The 17559-nt window shown below is 41.9% G+C and overlaps 1 protein-coding gene across 28 annotated transcripts in view; it reads right to left on the bottom strand.

Annotated features, from left to right (window-relative positions):
* Positions 1-17559, bottom strand: part of ARHGAP26 (Rho GTPase activating protein 26) — a 458375-nt gene that overhangs the window by 105758 nt on the left and 335058 nt on the right. For all 28 annotated transcript variants that reach the window (XR_008548285.2, XR_010157341.1, XR_010157342.1 and 25 more), the window contains one exon: positions 2115-2274. Coding sequence is in view for 19 of the 28 variants with exons in the window: in XM_016953982.2 (XP_016809471.1) it covers positions 2115-2274 (160 nt within the window). In the remaining 9 variants the exon portion in view is untranslated. The remainder of the gene's footprint in view (positions 1-2114; positions 2275-17559) is intronic.

The following is a 17559-nucleotide window of genomic DNA, read 5'->3' as shown; positions in this document are numbered from 1 at the left end:
ATATGAAGGATGACCTTCCCAGAGTAATGTACATGTTCTGTTCTCAGAAGTCAAATACCATGACTTTGGCAATATTCTATTGATCACATAGGCTAGCTCTATTCAGAGGTGGAGGGGGCTACACAAGGGAATGAACACTGGTGGACAGGATCACTGGGAGCCATTTTGGAGGCTGGCTGCCACATTCACCCAAAACCAATGTACTAGTGCCTACTGAGGAACAAAACACAACGTCCCTGCTTTCCTGAAGCACACATGCTTGAAGAGGTCAGAAAGCCAATGGATCTAATCAGTAAGTAAATTTTATTACATGCTCTATAATTTGTGAAGTCCTATGTGTTAAATAAAATTGATAGGAGGCCATTGGTTTGGACTGAGCTCCTGCCCTAGGCTCAAGAGACCAAATCAAAATGCAGTTACTTCTGCTGAAGTTCTATGCCATCAAGCCAAAAATAAGTTGTTTGTCTGACCTTCCAATAAATGAGGGGAGAGATAACAGGCAAATCCCCAAACAGGCCAGTTTTAGTCAGCACTGAAGGAAGTCCCCTCTGCTTTAACTTTTACAAGGAAAGTAACTTCAAAACAATTAATCTGCTTTTTGTTCTCTTCTTTAGCCCTTTTCTGTCTATAAAGCCAACCTCCTCTGCTCAGCTCCTGGAACATTCATTCTATTTTACAGAATGAGGTGTTGCCCAATTCTAGAATCACAAATAAAAGTCAATTAACATCTTTAAACTAAACTTGTTGTGATTTTGTCTTTTGATATGAAAACAGACTAAGTGGAATAAAAGGAAAAGGGAATGCAGGAAGTTGGGATTATAATTTTAAACAGAGAGATCTAGGTAGGCTTCACTTAGTACACTTGAAGGAAGTGAGAAGTATGCCATGTGGTTTTATGGAAGAACAGTGTTCCAGCCACTGGGAACAGCAACTGCGAAGGCCTTGAAGTAGGAATGTGCCTGTGGTGTCCAAGAAACAGCAAGGCAGAAACAAGATGGCTATACGAGAGATGCAGGAGACGAGATCAGGTAGTAACAGTAAGAGGACAGAGACTATGTGGGCAAATGTATGAAATGGGAAGCCACTGGATAATTCTTAGGAGAAAACTGATACTATCTGGCTTAACATTAAAAAAAATCTCATTCTGGTGGCTGGTATCAGAATTGTCAGGCCAAGGGTAGAAGAAAGAAACAAATTAGGAGGCTCTTGTAAAAAGTCAGACAAGAGGTAGTGGTGGCTTACAACATTATCAGTGTACGTGGTGAGGCACGGTCAGATTCTGGATTTATTGTGCATGATTAATTTGCCATTCTAGGCAAAGTTTTTATTTAAGAGAAACAGCATTTTTTATTAGATTCCAGATTTGTTGCTGCCAAATGGTGCTTTAGGGAACCCTGCACAAGTTCTGAGAAACTTCATATGGATTTGCTCATAAGAGCAATGAAGTGGGTGAGAGGACTGCAGCTTTATGTCCCCTCCCCAGTTTTATAAGGGCAGCTCTGTGTTAATATTCTTCAAATTGGGGGATGAGGAAAACCTTCGAAAGAAAGACTAGGAACCCCAATTCCCCAAAAGAAAAGACAGACCATAAAGACGTGCGCACACAAACGGTATAAAAAATACAACACCATTTATAAAATTGAAAGACAAACTATAGGTAAAAATATTTGCAACACAAATGAAGAAAGTTTAATATCCCTAAAATTTAAAAAACTCATAAATTCATAAGAAAACAATCAAGTAAGAAATGGGCAAAGCATGTTTCCAAAATGAGGTTCATAAGAGTACTTCCTTCATTGAATTGTTGTGAGGATAAAATAACAATATACATATAAAGTATTTAACACAGTTCCTGGCACATAATGCTCAATCAATTTTACCCACCACTGCCACCACCATAACCATGGCTGTTGTCATCGTAACTACCACGGTTGACACCTTTACCACCAACCTTACATTATCATCACCACCATCACTACCACCACCAGCAACTTCATCGTCATGACAGTGTAAGAGTGATTAGCCACGCAAATCTGAGCCAACTCTGAAGGTCAATTCCAATGCAGCTTCCCCCCAGGTACATTCTTCACTGCAAGTGATCAATTACATATTACCTTTTCGTGGTTTTCTATTAGGATCTCAATGACAATGTTCTGAAATTTGATGTCCATGATGGCTGCTACTGTTTCTTCCTGAGGCCTCAGCAGAGTGGGTCCAAACACCACACCAAGGTTTGCCACCGTCATCAAATTCTGCTTGTGGTTGTTAGCAACACTGGGAAGAAGGAAAAGAAAAGGTACCAATGAGAGAAATCGTGTACACAGAGATACCAACCACCCTGTATCCTTCCTATCTTCCTATTTATAGACTCCTCATCTGTAGGAGCCAGAACTTGGGTCATCGTCAGATGCCACAGGAGTCAGAAAATCTACCACATTTCAGAAATCTTCAGCATCCAGGCTATTTTGCTATTTCAGGATATGACACGCTTTATCATTTCCATTTTGCCTAGAACAACCAACCAACCAAAGCAACTATTTGCCAAATTACTAACCTTTGAACATCTGAATCCCTGTTTTGCAAGTCCAGGTAACTGCTAATCCCTCTTAATTACAATTTATGTACTTGGCAGCTGCTTAAACTGCAATCGTTAGCATTTTTCTCCATGGCAAATGTAAAACCTCTTGATGGCTTTAATACATTTGCAAACATAAGCATTAAATAGACATAATTTTTTAAATGGGCAGATCTGGATATTTAAAACCAAGTAAGGAAATTCAGCACTTTAGATGTAAAGTATTAAAGGCCGATCAGATTAAACCTGTGGCTCACATTAAGTGAAACGTGGCATAAACAGAAATAAAAATGCACTAGTGTATATTCATCTATATGGCTGTGTTTATATTGTCACTTACACTCAAAGTGTAACAAACACACAGGGTCAACAGTCGCTGACCCTGTGAGTAATTTGCTAAAGACGTGGGCATATTTTTGAATAAACAACTACTCAAAAGATGTATCTGAACTCCATACCCAGGCCACCAGCACCTAGCTATAAAACTCAATTGTTCACTTGCTGGCCCCATGTATAAAAACATATAAATCATCTACTTGGCAACAAATAAGTTAAAAGTTAATGCCATTCAGTTTTGTTGAGAAAATATCAAGAGCTTCCCTAAATCACCTGTTACAAGAAGGAAGCTATTCATTACTAACTTGAAACTAGAGACAAATTGGGTAGAGATAGGCAGTTTGCACAGACCTACCTCCCTAGCATTTAGTGCTATTTATATGGAGTATTTTTTCACACAATTCTATAAATGCCTGCAGTGTTTCTCACTGTTTCTCTGGTACACTTTTTTTTTTTTTTAAGGAAGAAAAGAGATTATACTGCCTTAAGCGCTGGTTTTTAAACTGAGCCTTTATTGAAATACCATATCAACCAATTTTATTAGCAGATGTGTACTTTCCTATAATTTTTTTAGGGCTAAGAGTTTAACTTTCTCCTCTAAAGGTGGGCAGAGCATGGTTAGGTTTATGAAACTTTAACTGTGGCACAGCCCAGTTAGAAAGAGGATTTGCTTTTTGATTGCTAAGCAACACCTGCAGCAGGGAGAGTGGCCTGTTTCTGGTCCACATAAAGAATATTTTATAAACATTTTCTTAGTTCTTGCTGAGTCTCCTGGTTTTACTTATGTTTTCCATTCTACCCAGAATCACATCACATTTCCAGTTTGACAAAGTTAATGCAGATGGTCAAATTCTGACCTGGCAAGGGGGAGAGACTTCGGTTCTGTGCCTCAGTCAATCAGCAAGTATGCATATTTACAAGCTGCTTTTAACATCACTACTTTCAACATCAGCTCCCCTGTGTGGCAAGGAAATTCTATGTCCTTATACTTCCCCTCCCAAAAGAGCTAAGTCATTAAACTTAGCCTCTTGTCACAAAAGTCCCGTGTGCAAGTGAATCAACAAGCTATTTTTTTATGAAAGTACCTTCAAATTGTAGACCAATATAAAAATACATGGTTTGGATGATGATCATTTTTCCCCGTCAGGCTTCACACTACATCTGACTAAAGTAACAGCCTCCTAACTAGGGTTCCTGACCCAAGAACCTCTAATTTCAGCTTTATCCTCCCTGCTATCAGCAGTTCCACCTAAAACTCAGCTCTCACACCTCCCCTGGGGAGAACACAATGGCATGGCATATGTGAATGTTTAGCAGTGCTTTTATTGTTTAATTGTTCTGATAATGACGACTGTAAACCTGTAGTGGGCCCCACTGTTTTTCTTTCTTCCTTTCTTTTTTTTTTATTATTATACTTTAAGTTTTAGGGTACATGTGCACAACGTGCAGGTTTGTCACATACGTATACATGTGCCATGCTGGTGTGCTGCACCCATTAACTCGTCATTTAGCATTAGGTGTATCTCCTAATGCTATCCCTCCCCCTTCTCCCCACACCACAACAGTCCCCGGTGTGTGATCAAGGCCTTTCTCTGTCATCCAGGCTGGAGTGCAGTGGCATGATCATAGTTCACTGCACCCTCACACTCCTGGGCTCAAGAGAGCTTCCTGCCTCAGCCTCCTGACTAGCTAGGACTACAGGCATGCGCCACCACACCTGGCTAGTTTTTAAATTTTTCCGTAGAGACAGAGTCTTGCTATGTTGCCTAGGCTGGTCTTGAACTCCTGGTCTCAAGTGATCCTCCCAGCTTGGCCTCCCAAAGTGCTGGAATTATAGGCGTGAGCCACTGTGCCTGGCCTGCCCGACTATTTTTAACACAAAGACTGAACTCTTATAAAACAGCATACCTTTCCTCAAATCACTACTAGGCCTGCCTGTGCCACCTCCCAGCTCTGTCTGGGTCCCTGGGCAGAGTGACTCAATATTTCTAAGCTTTGGGTTCCTCATCTTTAAAAAAAAGAAGAGGTTGGGTGAATAACATACCTACTTCATGTGAATGTTGTACAGATTAAATGTGAGAATGCATGGGATATGTGGTAATTATCATACTAATTCACTTTTCACTCTCATTCCACTTCCACACCTCTCTGCCTTTGTCCATATCATTCCTCTGCCTGAAATGTTCTTCTGCTGCTGCTTTCTTTGCTTGGCAAACTGCTAATATGCAAGGCTCAGCTCAAATGGCCCATTCCTTTCTGTACTTTCCTCTCACCTTTCTCCAATCCTCTATACCCAGTGAAGGCAGAAGTGTTGGCCTGCTCCTGCATTTATTACACAGTGTTGTCATCCCTACCAAGGCCTGAGAAGAGGAAGTATGGTATTTTATTTGGTAGCACCAGTGCTGAGCACACTGCTTGGCACAGGAGGTGCACAATGAGCTTTCATTAACGCAATAAAAGATGAGGAGAGTTTCTGAGTAGGCCTAAAACAATTATTCCCAACCCAGCTACTTACTCATTAAACTTCAAATGATTTTTGGGGAATGTATCTCAACTATCCCAACCTCCCTTTTCAAAGTCTTGAGCTATGTTCCATTTCTTAGACTTAATTAATGAGTAATAATTACTCTGATTTGCAGGCCCCAGTGCCCAAAGGCATTTGGAAAAAAGGTATATTAATTCTGGATTAGCAACTCTGAATATAAATAAGCTTGAGGTTACCCAGCATAATTCATTTCCCTTTTAATGATCCATGTTATTTTAGAACTTAAAAGACACATTGATCTAAGTCTTAGGAAACTTTTTTTTGGGTGGGAAGAGTTACACCTTTCATTATCAATGACCATTATCTTTCGGCACACTGAAGTAATAAATTGATCCATCACTTGATTATTACTGCTCACAACTTGGTACAGCTATGTTCATTACTCCAGAATGAATTATTAATGGCTTGAGATCTCTATGTATCCCGGACAGAAAGGCCTAGACGTCAGCCTCTGCAGGCACCAGCCATCCATTATAGCTCGATGAATTTACAGATGCGTGGGAAACAGGCTGGCAGAGCACTGCGGAGCCGGTCCAGCAGAGGCCACGGGACTCGTTCATTAGCAAGGTCTATAAAACACAGAGAACCTGCTCTTTTGTCAAATTGAGCCGTCTGAGTTCCTCCTCACATGGCTCAGAATGTCATGTTAAGTCTTGACTTAAAATCTACACAGAGAAGCTTCTTGTACACTTCACGTTGCAGTGAAGGAGTCTTTGACACATGCCTTTCAGATCCCTACATCCACGTGGACTACTCTGTTGTGGTGTCTTTTGAAAGAACTGCCAATTCTACAGGCTTCCTTTGGCTGCTGCAGAGAAACAGTTTTGCATGTGATATTCACTTGGGAGAGATCCAGTTTCTTCTGTGATCATCAGAATGGCTGCATCCACTGAGAAGCAGTGGATCTCCCGAGGGGCATGACTTCAGGGCAGTTGTTGGGGGTAGGGAGGTATAGGTACGCCATGTTTCAGGCAGTTCCCGCATGAACTGGATTCAATGAGGAAAGAGCATGTTCCATGAAAATGGCCTTGGCAGAGGGGCCTCTTGCCACCTTTGCTTTAAGAGGAAATAGATGGAGACTCTGTTTTGGTCTGATGTCCTTTGAGAGGCAGAAGGAGGTAAATCACTTCCAGATAAAGATGGTGGTGGGGATGGTGGCAGAGGGAGCATTATGATGGGAATAGCAGTAGCCAACCCTTGTAGGGCTTGTAAGGCAGAGACCCCCAGGCTGTCATAGGGATCACATCTGTTTTCCTAGAGTTTAAATGAGAGCCAGAGCTCTATAAGTGCTAAGTAGTACTTTAAAACACCAGACTGGTCCTAAAGTATTCCAACAATACATAAGCTTATTGTAGGATTTGGAGATAAGTTTCATCTTGAGGCCTAGAGTGTTATGTTGAAAAATGTCAAAGAGGAGTACTGGCTCCACTGGATACAATGTAGTGACAGATTCACAATGTACCATGGGTTGGATGGGTGGAGCAACAGCTCATCCCACTTATCCACCATCCCTTCCTTGTTTGCTTCACCTTCCAATATTAAACAGGAACTTAGGCTTACAGAGCATTTTAGACTTTTTAAAAAAGCTCTACAACAACTTTTTACATTTATCTGACCTATATAATAACTCTATAATAGTAGCGCTCAAACTTTCTGACAATGACCCAAGGTAGGAAGTATATTTTACCAAGCAATACACACATACATAAACAGACAGGCACACACCCCCACACTATATCAGAAACAAAAGCTTTCAGGAATAGTAAGTATGACACACTCTGATATTTTCTATTCCCATCTTATCCTGTTCGATTCTATTTTTATCCAATAAATTGTTTTCATGAGCCACTTATATGCCGTGAACTACTATTTGAGAAATACTGCTATAGAGGTATAAAGTGCAAATATTCTCTCCAATTTGCAAATTTGGACAATAAAGCTAAGGGAGATCATAGCACAGTGGTTGGAATCAGACAAACAGCTGGATGGCAGCAGGCAAGTCACCTGGCCTCTCTAAACCTGTTTCCTCACATATAAAATGGGAGCAATAATATGTAGCTTGTAGCTTGTAAACTTGAAAGGCTGATTAAGTATGATTCTGCAAGTAAATCCCTTAGCATGAAATAATGGCTTAATAAATGACATCTGCTCTTGTCATGGTGGCTGTCGAGGTAGTGCTGATGAAAGTGGTAGCAGTAGCAGCAACTGCCAATTTAAAGCCACACTGTTAGTTGGTAGTTTCACTTGGTATCCTGCCCAGGAACCCCTAGTGGCCTGCTTCTGCTTGGGGCAAGAGGTTGCATCTTCTCCACTTATGTTTCAAAGACTTCTGTACCCTACCTATTTGTATTTCTCCTCTTTTCATTCTTTGGTGTAAAAAAAAAAAAATGAAATACTTTGAATCTATAGAAAACCCCAAATCATAATAGTACTTCTTTTCTTTCATTTTTTTTTTTTGTTGTTGTTGCTGTTTTTGAGATTAAGTTTCACTCTTGTTGTGCAGGTTGGAGTGCAATGGCGTGATCTTGGCTCACTGCAACCTCCGCCTCCTAGGTGCAAGCAATTCTCCTACCTCAGCCTCCGGAGTAGCTGGGATTACAGGTGCATACCACCATGCCTGGCTAACTTTTGTATTTTTAGCAGAGATGGGGTTTCATCATATTGGCCAGGCTCGTCTCGAACTCCTGACCTCAGGTGATCCACCTGCCTCAGCCTCCCAAAGTGCTGGGATTACAGGCGTAAGCCACTACACCTGGCTATAGTACTTATTTTCTATCACTTCCCTATAAGTACTTCTGGCACAACAGGCTGAGAGCCTCACATGGAGCAAAAGCAAAGCCACCAAACTCACTCTGCCTTCATGACACCAACAACATCATGCCCCTAGCCTGCCCAGCAAGTTCTCCCCCACCATACAAAGCCCACCACCCTACAAAGAACAGTTCTTAGCACTCCACTGACCATTGGAGGCCATACCAAGCTTTTTCCTCTAAGAGATACGTCACGGTCAATCCCATGGGACATTTCTACACCAGCTGCTCCCCTGTTCACAAATACCTTAGGACTAGGGGCTGGATCATGACCTTGGAATGCATCTTCTGCAGAACACAGGCAGGTGCTGGGGTAGGCCTGAGATGACCAATTCTGAAAGTATTATAGGTAAGTGGGTGGGTACCTAAGCTGCAGTCAATATCACCCTTCTATCTACTACCCTCTCAGAGAAGCTCCAAGCTCTAGGGCTGAAGAGGATTAGCAGGAAATGAAGATGCTGGAACAATACTTTTTTGTGGCTAACCAGACAAGTTTAGTTTCCAGGGCTGTTAATTTGGTTCTTTTCACCAGCCTTAAATCTATCCTTAGTATATAACAGAGGATGGCAGGGGGAATCCTCACTGCCACTCACTGCGTGTTTTCTACCAAGTCAGACTCTGTGTTGCCTGAATACTACCTGGACTCGGTAAGGCAGGACTGCTCCAAACAGCGCTGAGGAGGCCTCTGTCAAGAACACCCTTCAGGGCCATGAACACAGCTTGCTGGACTGCCCCAATGGTGGCACCAGAATGAGGGTGTCAGATACATCGTTCTGTGTACTGACTGAGGCCTGGCTCACCAACCACATTTAACATCTTCCTGGGAATGGTTATCTAGTGAGAAGCCAGACAGGAAGCTTGAAATAATTAATTGAGTGCTTATGGTGGGTACTTCTACACAGTGTCTCCTAACAGGAGAACCCTTTGAGGCAGGCTGGTACCACTGTCACTACCACTTTACAAATGAGGAAAGAGAAGCACTGAGAAGGTAAGTAATTGGCTCGAGGTTACACAGCTAATGACGGGCAAAGTCAGGAGGGGAATGAAGTCTGCAGAGTCCATACTCCCAACCCCAGCTCTCTCCTGCTCCCACACCACCAGGGCAAGTCCAACCTACGCTAAAAAGGCATTCTTCTTCCTCAGAAAATTCAACCCAAAATGAAGTCACCGTAGGGGAAAAATCAGTGGTTATAATAGGAAAAAGAGGGCCTCTCCCTCATTCACTTCACAAATCACTAAATTGGAAGAAGTAAAAACAAAAGAGAGAAAGAGCATTTATGCCTGTGGGAGTGATACTGGACTAAACACTGTTTCTTCCTCTTTCTTGCAGCGGAAAATGGCTGCACACTTGACAAAACTATGAAAATGATGAACTACCCTTAAATGTGATGGCATTCCATTTATAGCTGGCTGGCACAGTCAGAGCCGGTTCCTAATAATGAAAGAGTGAGCCCTGTAAGATTGAGAGAGGAGGAGAAATTTTAAAAAGGAGGGAAAAATAGCCAAAATGGGTTCTGTAGTCCAAAAAGGAGATAATTATGGCCATATATGCATTCATCCAGGCTGTACTGCTTTCATTCAAGGATGTCAAAGCTCTGTGAATAACTAGCAAAGTGTTCTCTGCTTCTGGGGAAACACATAGCTACATTTCAGATGGGTAAAGAAGGCTGCTGAGATGTTAAGTACTGCTCAGTATTACTTAGGTCCACTTTAACCTCCACTAACAGAGGCCCACTTGGTACTGAAAATTGTTTAGAGAAAAGGAAAAAGGATTTGTCTTAAAAAAAGACAAGATACCTCTTTGCATATAGCTTGCAATCTAACGCAGAGGTATTCTAAAATCTGAGGGTGTAACTAGCTCTATTTCCACTCATCTTCTCTAATTCAACTCCATTCCCTATTTAAAATCTACCAAAGGCTTCTGACTGTTCTAAATTTCAAGTTGAAACTCTTTAGCATCCAGTATGGTAGCTCCTCAAAAAATTAGACTCAGAATTACCATTGATCCAGCAATTTCACTTCTGGGTATATGTGTAAAATAATTGAAAATGGGATCTCAAAGAAGTATTTGTACACCCATTTTTATTGTAGTATTATTCACAATAGTTAAAATGCAGAAGCAACCCAAATGTCTACTGATGGGTGAACAGGTAAGCAAAATGTGTTACGTACAAACAATATAATATTATTCAGCCTTAAACAGGAAGGGAATTCTAGCATATACTATGACATGGATGAATCTTGGGGATATTGTGTTAGGTGACATAAGCCAGTCACAGACAGACAAATGTTGTATGATTCTACTGATATGAGGTACTTAAAGTAGTCAAATTCACAGAGTTGAAAAGTAGAATGGTGGTTGCCAGGGGCCGGATGAAAGGGGAATTGGGAGCTTTTGTTTAATGGATACAGAGCTTCAGTTTTACAAGATTAGTTATGGAGATGGATGGTGTTGGTGACTATACACCACCACTGAACTGTACACTTAAAAATAGTCAAGGTAGTAAAGTTTACATTATATGTATTTTACAATAATAACAAAAATATATTTTCTTAAAGAAAACCCTTGGCAAAGGACCTACAGGATCCAGCTGACCTCTCAAGGCCCTCCTCTACCCAGTCCCTGTACTCTCCCACCTCTGAGCTAAAATTTTCTTTGGGCCTCAGTTCCTTCCTTCCTAATGCTGATCCCCATTCCTGGGCCACTCTGTAGCCCCTCTCCCTCTTGACTTGGCTCTGTCCTCCTTGCCACTCTTCCTCAAAGTGGTCTTTCTGGACACCTCACTCTAGGTCAGGTCCCTTACTATAATTCTAATTCTTCAATTCTCTTTTCTGGTACTTACTGAATTATAAATATACCACCATTCATGGAATTGACATTTTCTGTCTCCCCTACTTAGCAGAGCTCCAAGAGGACAGGTATGTCATCAGCCTCCCTCACTGCCACACGCCAGTGCCTAGCAGTTTGCGTATCATGTGTTGAATGGAAAACAAAGGAACACATGGATGCTGTGGGAGGCCACCTTCTTCTAAGTGTGTCAAGGCTCAGCTGCACTAGGTACCTGGGTTAAACACGTCACCTACTGCTGTCTTAGAGCCTTTGCCAAGCTGGGGGCAGTTGGGGGGCGTGGTTGGCCACAGCAGCTCATGCTGACACAGACAGCATATAATGCACTAGGCGCCTCTCCCTGGACAATCTGGAAGGTATAACAGCCAAAAAAATATTTACGAGGTCTAATAATTATTACATGCATTACCTAATATGCATTGTATAATATAGCATGAGCTCACACTACTATACCAGGATCCTTTCAGTACATTTAATAGCTCTCTAAGACAGTGTCTCCTATTTCTCCTTTTCTTTATCCATTTCTGAAATTCCTTTATTTCCTGCCCGTCTTTTATTATTACTAGGATTTCCATCAACAGTAACAGCAACTAACATGAGCTGAGAACTTACTGTGAGCCAGGGATAACCACTCCCTCAATTATCTCATGTGATCTTTAAAGTAACCCTAGGAGGGAAATTCCATTAATATCCCAAATGGAGAGGCTGGAGCTCAGACAAATTCAGAAATCTGTCTAAGGTCACATATCTAGAATTTGAGACCAAAAAGTCTGCAGTCTGATTTCAAAGCTACTGCTCTTAAATGCTCTAGTATGAGGCAGAGAGAGAGACAGACAGACAGAGAGAGAGATACAATACATATCCTGTTATTTTATCTCATTTGCTTCTCTTCTTTTCTACATGGCCTAACCTTAAGGAGATCATGGGTCAAAGAAGAACCTGATTATTTTTACAAGGATAATTTGAAAGCAAACAAGAATATTAGGGTCATCTATGTCCACCAACAGTATAAAATCTCTAAGCTTCTCTACTGGTAAATAAACTAATCTGGGTCATGGGAATTACTAGAACCCAAGAAGAATGATACTTTTGCTGTAAGCTGCCTAGTTTTCCAAAATTAGTCATTTAGAGATTAAATAGGCCAACCTGCATTTTATTTGCCCTACATTGTCTCAGCTACCTGGGATTTGAGAAGTCTTATGCACAGGGAAAACACATTCCTTAGATCCAGGGGTTAACTGATTAGCTTTCACCTATCTCATCCTGGACAGTTTAGGCTTCAGCTAGTAGCTGTATTCTTGGTCCCAGTCCACAGGGCGCAGATGGGGAAGAGCAGCATTCACATATAAAAAGACGTGCAGAGAAGCTGACTCAGAAAGCCTTTCTTCCTGGAAAATTACTTAACTATTTTAAATTACATAACAATTCATTCTAAAGTCCAATGTAATTAACATTTGCAAAGCATTTTATAGTTCATAAAATGCTTTCACATTCATTATCATTGATTTATTGATTAGTTCTCACATCTAGAAAAAGATGCCAGAGGGTAAATAGAGGAGATTTAAAAGTTGCACATGTGTATGCCAGTCTGGTGCTACCAAGTGCTGCAAATGCCGGTTCCTGTTGTTACTGACATTTCCTTCAACCACACAACCTACTACCTTTAAGCTAACATTGTCCCAAAGTCAAGAAAGCCATGGAGACATTGCTTTGGGACTTTCTACCCAATGAAGAAAGTGCAAGGTGACCCAGCACAAAGGCCAAAACTGCAACATCTATTTTTCAATTACCAACTATTTTTTAGCACCTATTGTGTGCCAGGGACTGCTTTAAGTGCTGGAGATATACTGGTGAACAAGACAGACTCCTCCAGTTTCCTGCCTTAGAGAAGCTTACATTCTTTTGGAGTAGGACAGGCGATAAGCAAAGAAAATATATGGTGCTATGGTGAAACAGCCACCATGAAAGGGATGGGGAGTATAGAGGAAATGTCTGTAGCTTTAGACTGGTGGTCAAGGACATCTCATGGAGAAGGCATGTCTTGCCAAGCCATGAGGACATCTGGGAAGGGAGCTACAGGCAGAGGAAACAGCAGGTACAAACACCTCGGGGTAAGTACCTGTGTGGCATGCTGGTAATGCCAGTGTACCTGGAGCCCAGAGAGCAAGGGGGCAAGTATCAGGAAAAGTCAGAGACATAATGGACTTGAGGGTGGCAAATCCTGGAAAACTTTGCAGGCCACTGTAAAAGCTTTGTTCTTGACTGAGTGAGATGAAAAGCAATTAGAAAATTCTGATCAGAGGGGTAACAGTATTAGTCATCCTCTCTGTAGACTCGGAAAGGTCTCAACTAAGACCTAAATGCTGAAATTCCATAGGTTGCTTAACATTCAAAGAGAGAGAGATATGGCCGGGTGTGGCGGCTTGCACCTGTAATCCCAGCATTTTGGGAGGCTCAGGTGGGCAGATCATTTGAGGCCAGGAGTTTGAGACCAGCCTGGCCAACATGGCAAAACCCCATCTCTACTAAAAATACAAAATGTGGTGTGCCTGTAGTCCCAGCTACTCGGGAAGCTGAGGCATAAGAATGGCTTGAACCCAGGAGATGGAGGTTGCAGTGAGCTGAGATCGCACCACTGTACTCCAGCCTGGGTGACAGCAAGACGCTGTCTAAAAAAAAAAATACAAAAACAAAAACAAACAAAAACCAAAAAGAGATAAGAACTTTACAAGCTAGCATAAAACCCAATAAGAGAATTCAAGACATGTACAAACCAGATTACAGTACTGTTCATATTTAATTAAAATGTGTCAGGCCCTGTGCCTTTGCGCCTACATATCTGTGTTAACCTCATAGGTTTCTGCAGTTGTTCCCCATTTTCCTTTTGGTCATTGTGCTGGAGACCTCTACTGGGAAGCCTGGTGGAAGAACAGAATCTTAGCCAAACCTGAACTGGGGCGTAGAGCAGGTAAGAGCTTCTAGGTGCGAGTTACCTGCTACCCAGCTAATAGCCACCCATGATCAGCACCAATATTAATATTTGTAGAGTCCATTGAATTTCACCATTGTAACAATCTTTAATTAGTTAAAATAATCACCAGTCTTCTGAAACCAGATCCACATTACTAGCACCATTTTACAGATGAAAGGACAGGGACAAAAGGAGCTAAATCAAAGGTTAAGGGACTGGCCCTTAGCCATGTGGCTTAGCTCCAACAGGAACAGTGGCTCTGGGACCCAGCGCTGAGAGCTTGCGCTGAGAGCTTGTCACTTCCCAAGAGATGTAAATCTCATTGCAGCTTCTATGGACATGACCATAATCCTTTCTGGAAGGACTAAGATTCCAAATCCACAGAAGGGTTCATGGGAAATGTTACAGAGAGATGGACAGACTGATAAAGAAGCATACACTCATGAAATACCCACCCTAGGTAACCTATCTCCTTTTGTGGGGATTTTTTAAATGAGGGAAATAACTCATGTGACTGGCATATTTTTGAAATGGAATGTACTTTCATCCCAAAAAGCAAACAGAAAATTACATTCCCTGCCATAAGTCTGAAAAAAAACTGGGAGGCTGAAGTTGAAAACGTTAGCTTTATTTCAAGGGCCAGTCTACCAAAGTGACTGGAATTGACAAACCTACATGTCCTGTCACGGTACTTTTAGATTATGTTTGGATATTTGATTAGAAGACAGAAAAAAAACAGTAATGTATGGTGTCCAGAAAAGTTTATGCTCTTCATGTACAAGAGCTGAGACCCCATGGGAAAGTTCTGGAGGTCAATTCATACGGTAAAAGGTGAAAAACATCCTAGATCTCTAACATCCATGAAGATTACTGGTATAGTACATCCACATTCCATATGTTTACATGTCTAACGCTAATGAATGGAATCCACTGAAAAAGGAATACAAATCTTCACGATCCATAAAAGTTAGAAACAATCTGAATTGATTACACCTTTATATCCCTCTCCTCCTGAAACTCTGTGGCAACACCTCCTAGCTCCTTGCTGCACTAAATCATTATCTCCTAAAATTTCAATGTAAGTTCAAGCCTAAGGGATACAACAGTTCCTCTTATTTATTCATCCATACAAAATAACAGTGTTTATATATAGTGGTACATGTGAGGATTAGAGTGAACACACAAACCCTTCTGTTATATTTATTGCCTTAATCACAAAAATAGATTTGTCAGGGAATGAAGCCAATAAAGTTCAACACATGCAAAGCAAAACCTGATTTATCCTCCTCAAAGGTGGCACAAAGCTGGAAACTCATTGAATTCTGCTACCATGAAAGCAAATTTTAAAATACAGGGTTGACAACAGAAACCAGAGATCCAAGGTGAGCAAACCAACTATCATTAGGCAGAGAAGAGCAGATCGTGTCTGGTAACAAAGACACCAAACGATTCAGAGTGAAGTCGAGATCTGGGTCCCTGATCCACCCAACATTCACACTCTCAGCAAGAGTCACTCACAAAGCCCAAACCTAAACAGATATTTTTCAAAGGGGAAGTCAAAGTGTTTAATGACAAAGTTCTAAAATGCTTTCTATTGTGCAGGCATCACAGCCTGACATCTTAGTTGCTGTCATCTTGCTTTGCCTGGCTCAACAGAAAAGGTGGGTGAAGAAGGCCAAGCTGATGGCAGCTGAGATAGGGGGAGAAATACAGTGTAGGCTACAGTGGCACTTCAAGGACAGAATGATGCACAATTCCCAGCAGAAAAGCCATCAGTAACTGACTTTAGCAGACCAATCTGGAGAGTATATAAATCTACAGAGATGAAACCACTTAATGAATACCAGATCCTTGAGCAAATCTAAACACCTCATCGTGGCCTATACGATCCAGCCCCTGCCTACTGACCCCTCCAACCTCATGTCATACCACCATGCTCTTATTCACAGAGCTCTAACTACCCTGGCCTTCTGTCTGTTCCTAAACACACCAAGTATGCTCATACCCAATACCGACTGAACACCTATGAGATGCCAGGCACCCTTCTGGGCACTGGGATAAAGAAGTGAACGAGACTGACAAGATCCCTGCTTTCATTCCGACGGCAGATAACACACAGATACATCAGTAAAAATGTCAGATTACAGAAGTGCCATGAAGAAATCAAACAGAGGTATATGACAAAACCTAAGAGGACCAACTTAGGTAGGCCAGGAAGGCCTCTCTAGGGAAGGGACCTGTGAGCTGAGCCCATTAATCAAACGGTGCAGTCCAGAAGTCTACAGCCTAGAGGCAGACAACAAATCACACCCTCATACACCTAGGCAATAATAAGTTGTATCTTCAACCACAAGCATCAGCGATGCCTGCCTGAGACCGCTTTAAAATGAAGCCCAGGCTGGGTGCAGTGGCTCATGCCTGTAATCCCAGCACTTTGGGAGGCCGAGGTGGGTGGATCACCTGAGGTCAGGAGTTCGAGAGCAGCCTGACCAACATGGAGAAACCCCGTCTCTACTAAAATTACAAAAATTAGCTGGGCGTGGTGGCACGTGCCTGTAGTCCCAGCTACTCGGGAGGCTGAGGCAGGAGAATCGCCTGATCCCGGGAGGCGGAGGTTGCCATGAGCTGACGTTGCACCACTGCACTCCAGCCTGGGTGACAGATTGAGACTCCACCTCAAAAAAAAAAAAAAAAAAAAAAGCCCAATGCATTGTATTCCAAAGGAGTTCACTTCCTTTTCCATGGGAATTCTGAAGTCTGTGTCAACAGCTGCTAAGTACAACTGGAAGCCGTGCAATCGTTGCCACCATGTGGTTACCCGCACAATGATGCGAACACCCTGTGGCTTCTGGCTGCTCCTCCTGCCCATCTCTGCAGCCTCAACCCATTTAGGAAGCAGCTCCTCCCAAAAACATGTCACTAATAGATCCCACTGCTCAGTCTTCCATACAGAAGGCCACCTTCCAGAAATTTACATCAAGGAGAAAGCCACACCACAATCCTGTTGCTATGTACCAGCATTTAGCTGGATTATATAAAGAGCTAAGTAATCATTAAGTAAGGGTGGGAAACAAGACAAACAACAAAAGAAAAAGTCACCCTTTAAAAAGACCCTTTGGGCTTGGTAAACTTGTGGGGAGAGGAAGAAACACAGTTCAGGGAGTCCTGCTACTCTGCGAAAAGTCAGGATTCAAATAGTTCATTATAAAAATGACCAAAAAAAAAAAAAAATCACTCATACTTGTACTCACCAAAAAAAGTCTCTTCTCTATTTGGCAATGGAAAATAAAAATTGGTACTTAAAAACAAACAGTGAGTGGCTTCAAGAAATGAGTTAATAAATCCTACACGTTACTTTCCCATAACGCCCCAATGCAGCTACATGTTCTTCAGACTTCTGACGCACCGAAGAGAGGATGCCTACAGCCACGAACCTTGGTGATCAGCAGAATGCACACATGGCATTTTCAGACA

This window comes from Pan troglodytes, chromosome 4 (genome assembly GCF_028858775.2).
Source record: "Pan troglodytes isolate AG18354 chromosome 4, NHGRI_mPanTro3-v2.0_pri, whole genome shotgun sequence".
Lineage (NCBI taxonomy): Eukaryota > Metazoa > Chordata > Mammalia > Primates > Hominidae > Pan > Pan troglodytes.
The sequence above is the reverse complement of the archived record's forward strand: the minus strand, read 5'-3'. Positions and strand labels throughout refer to the sequence as shown.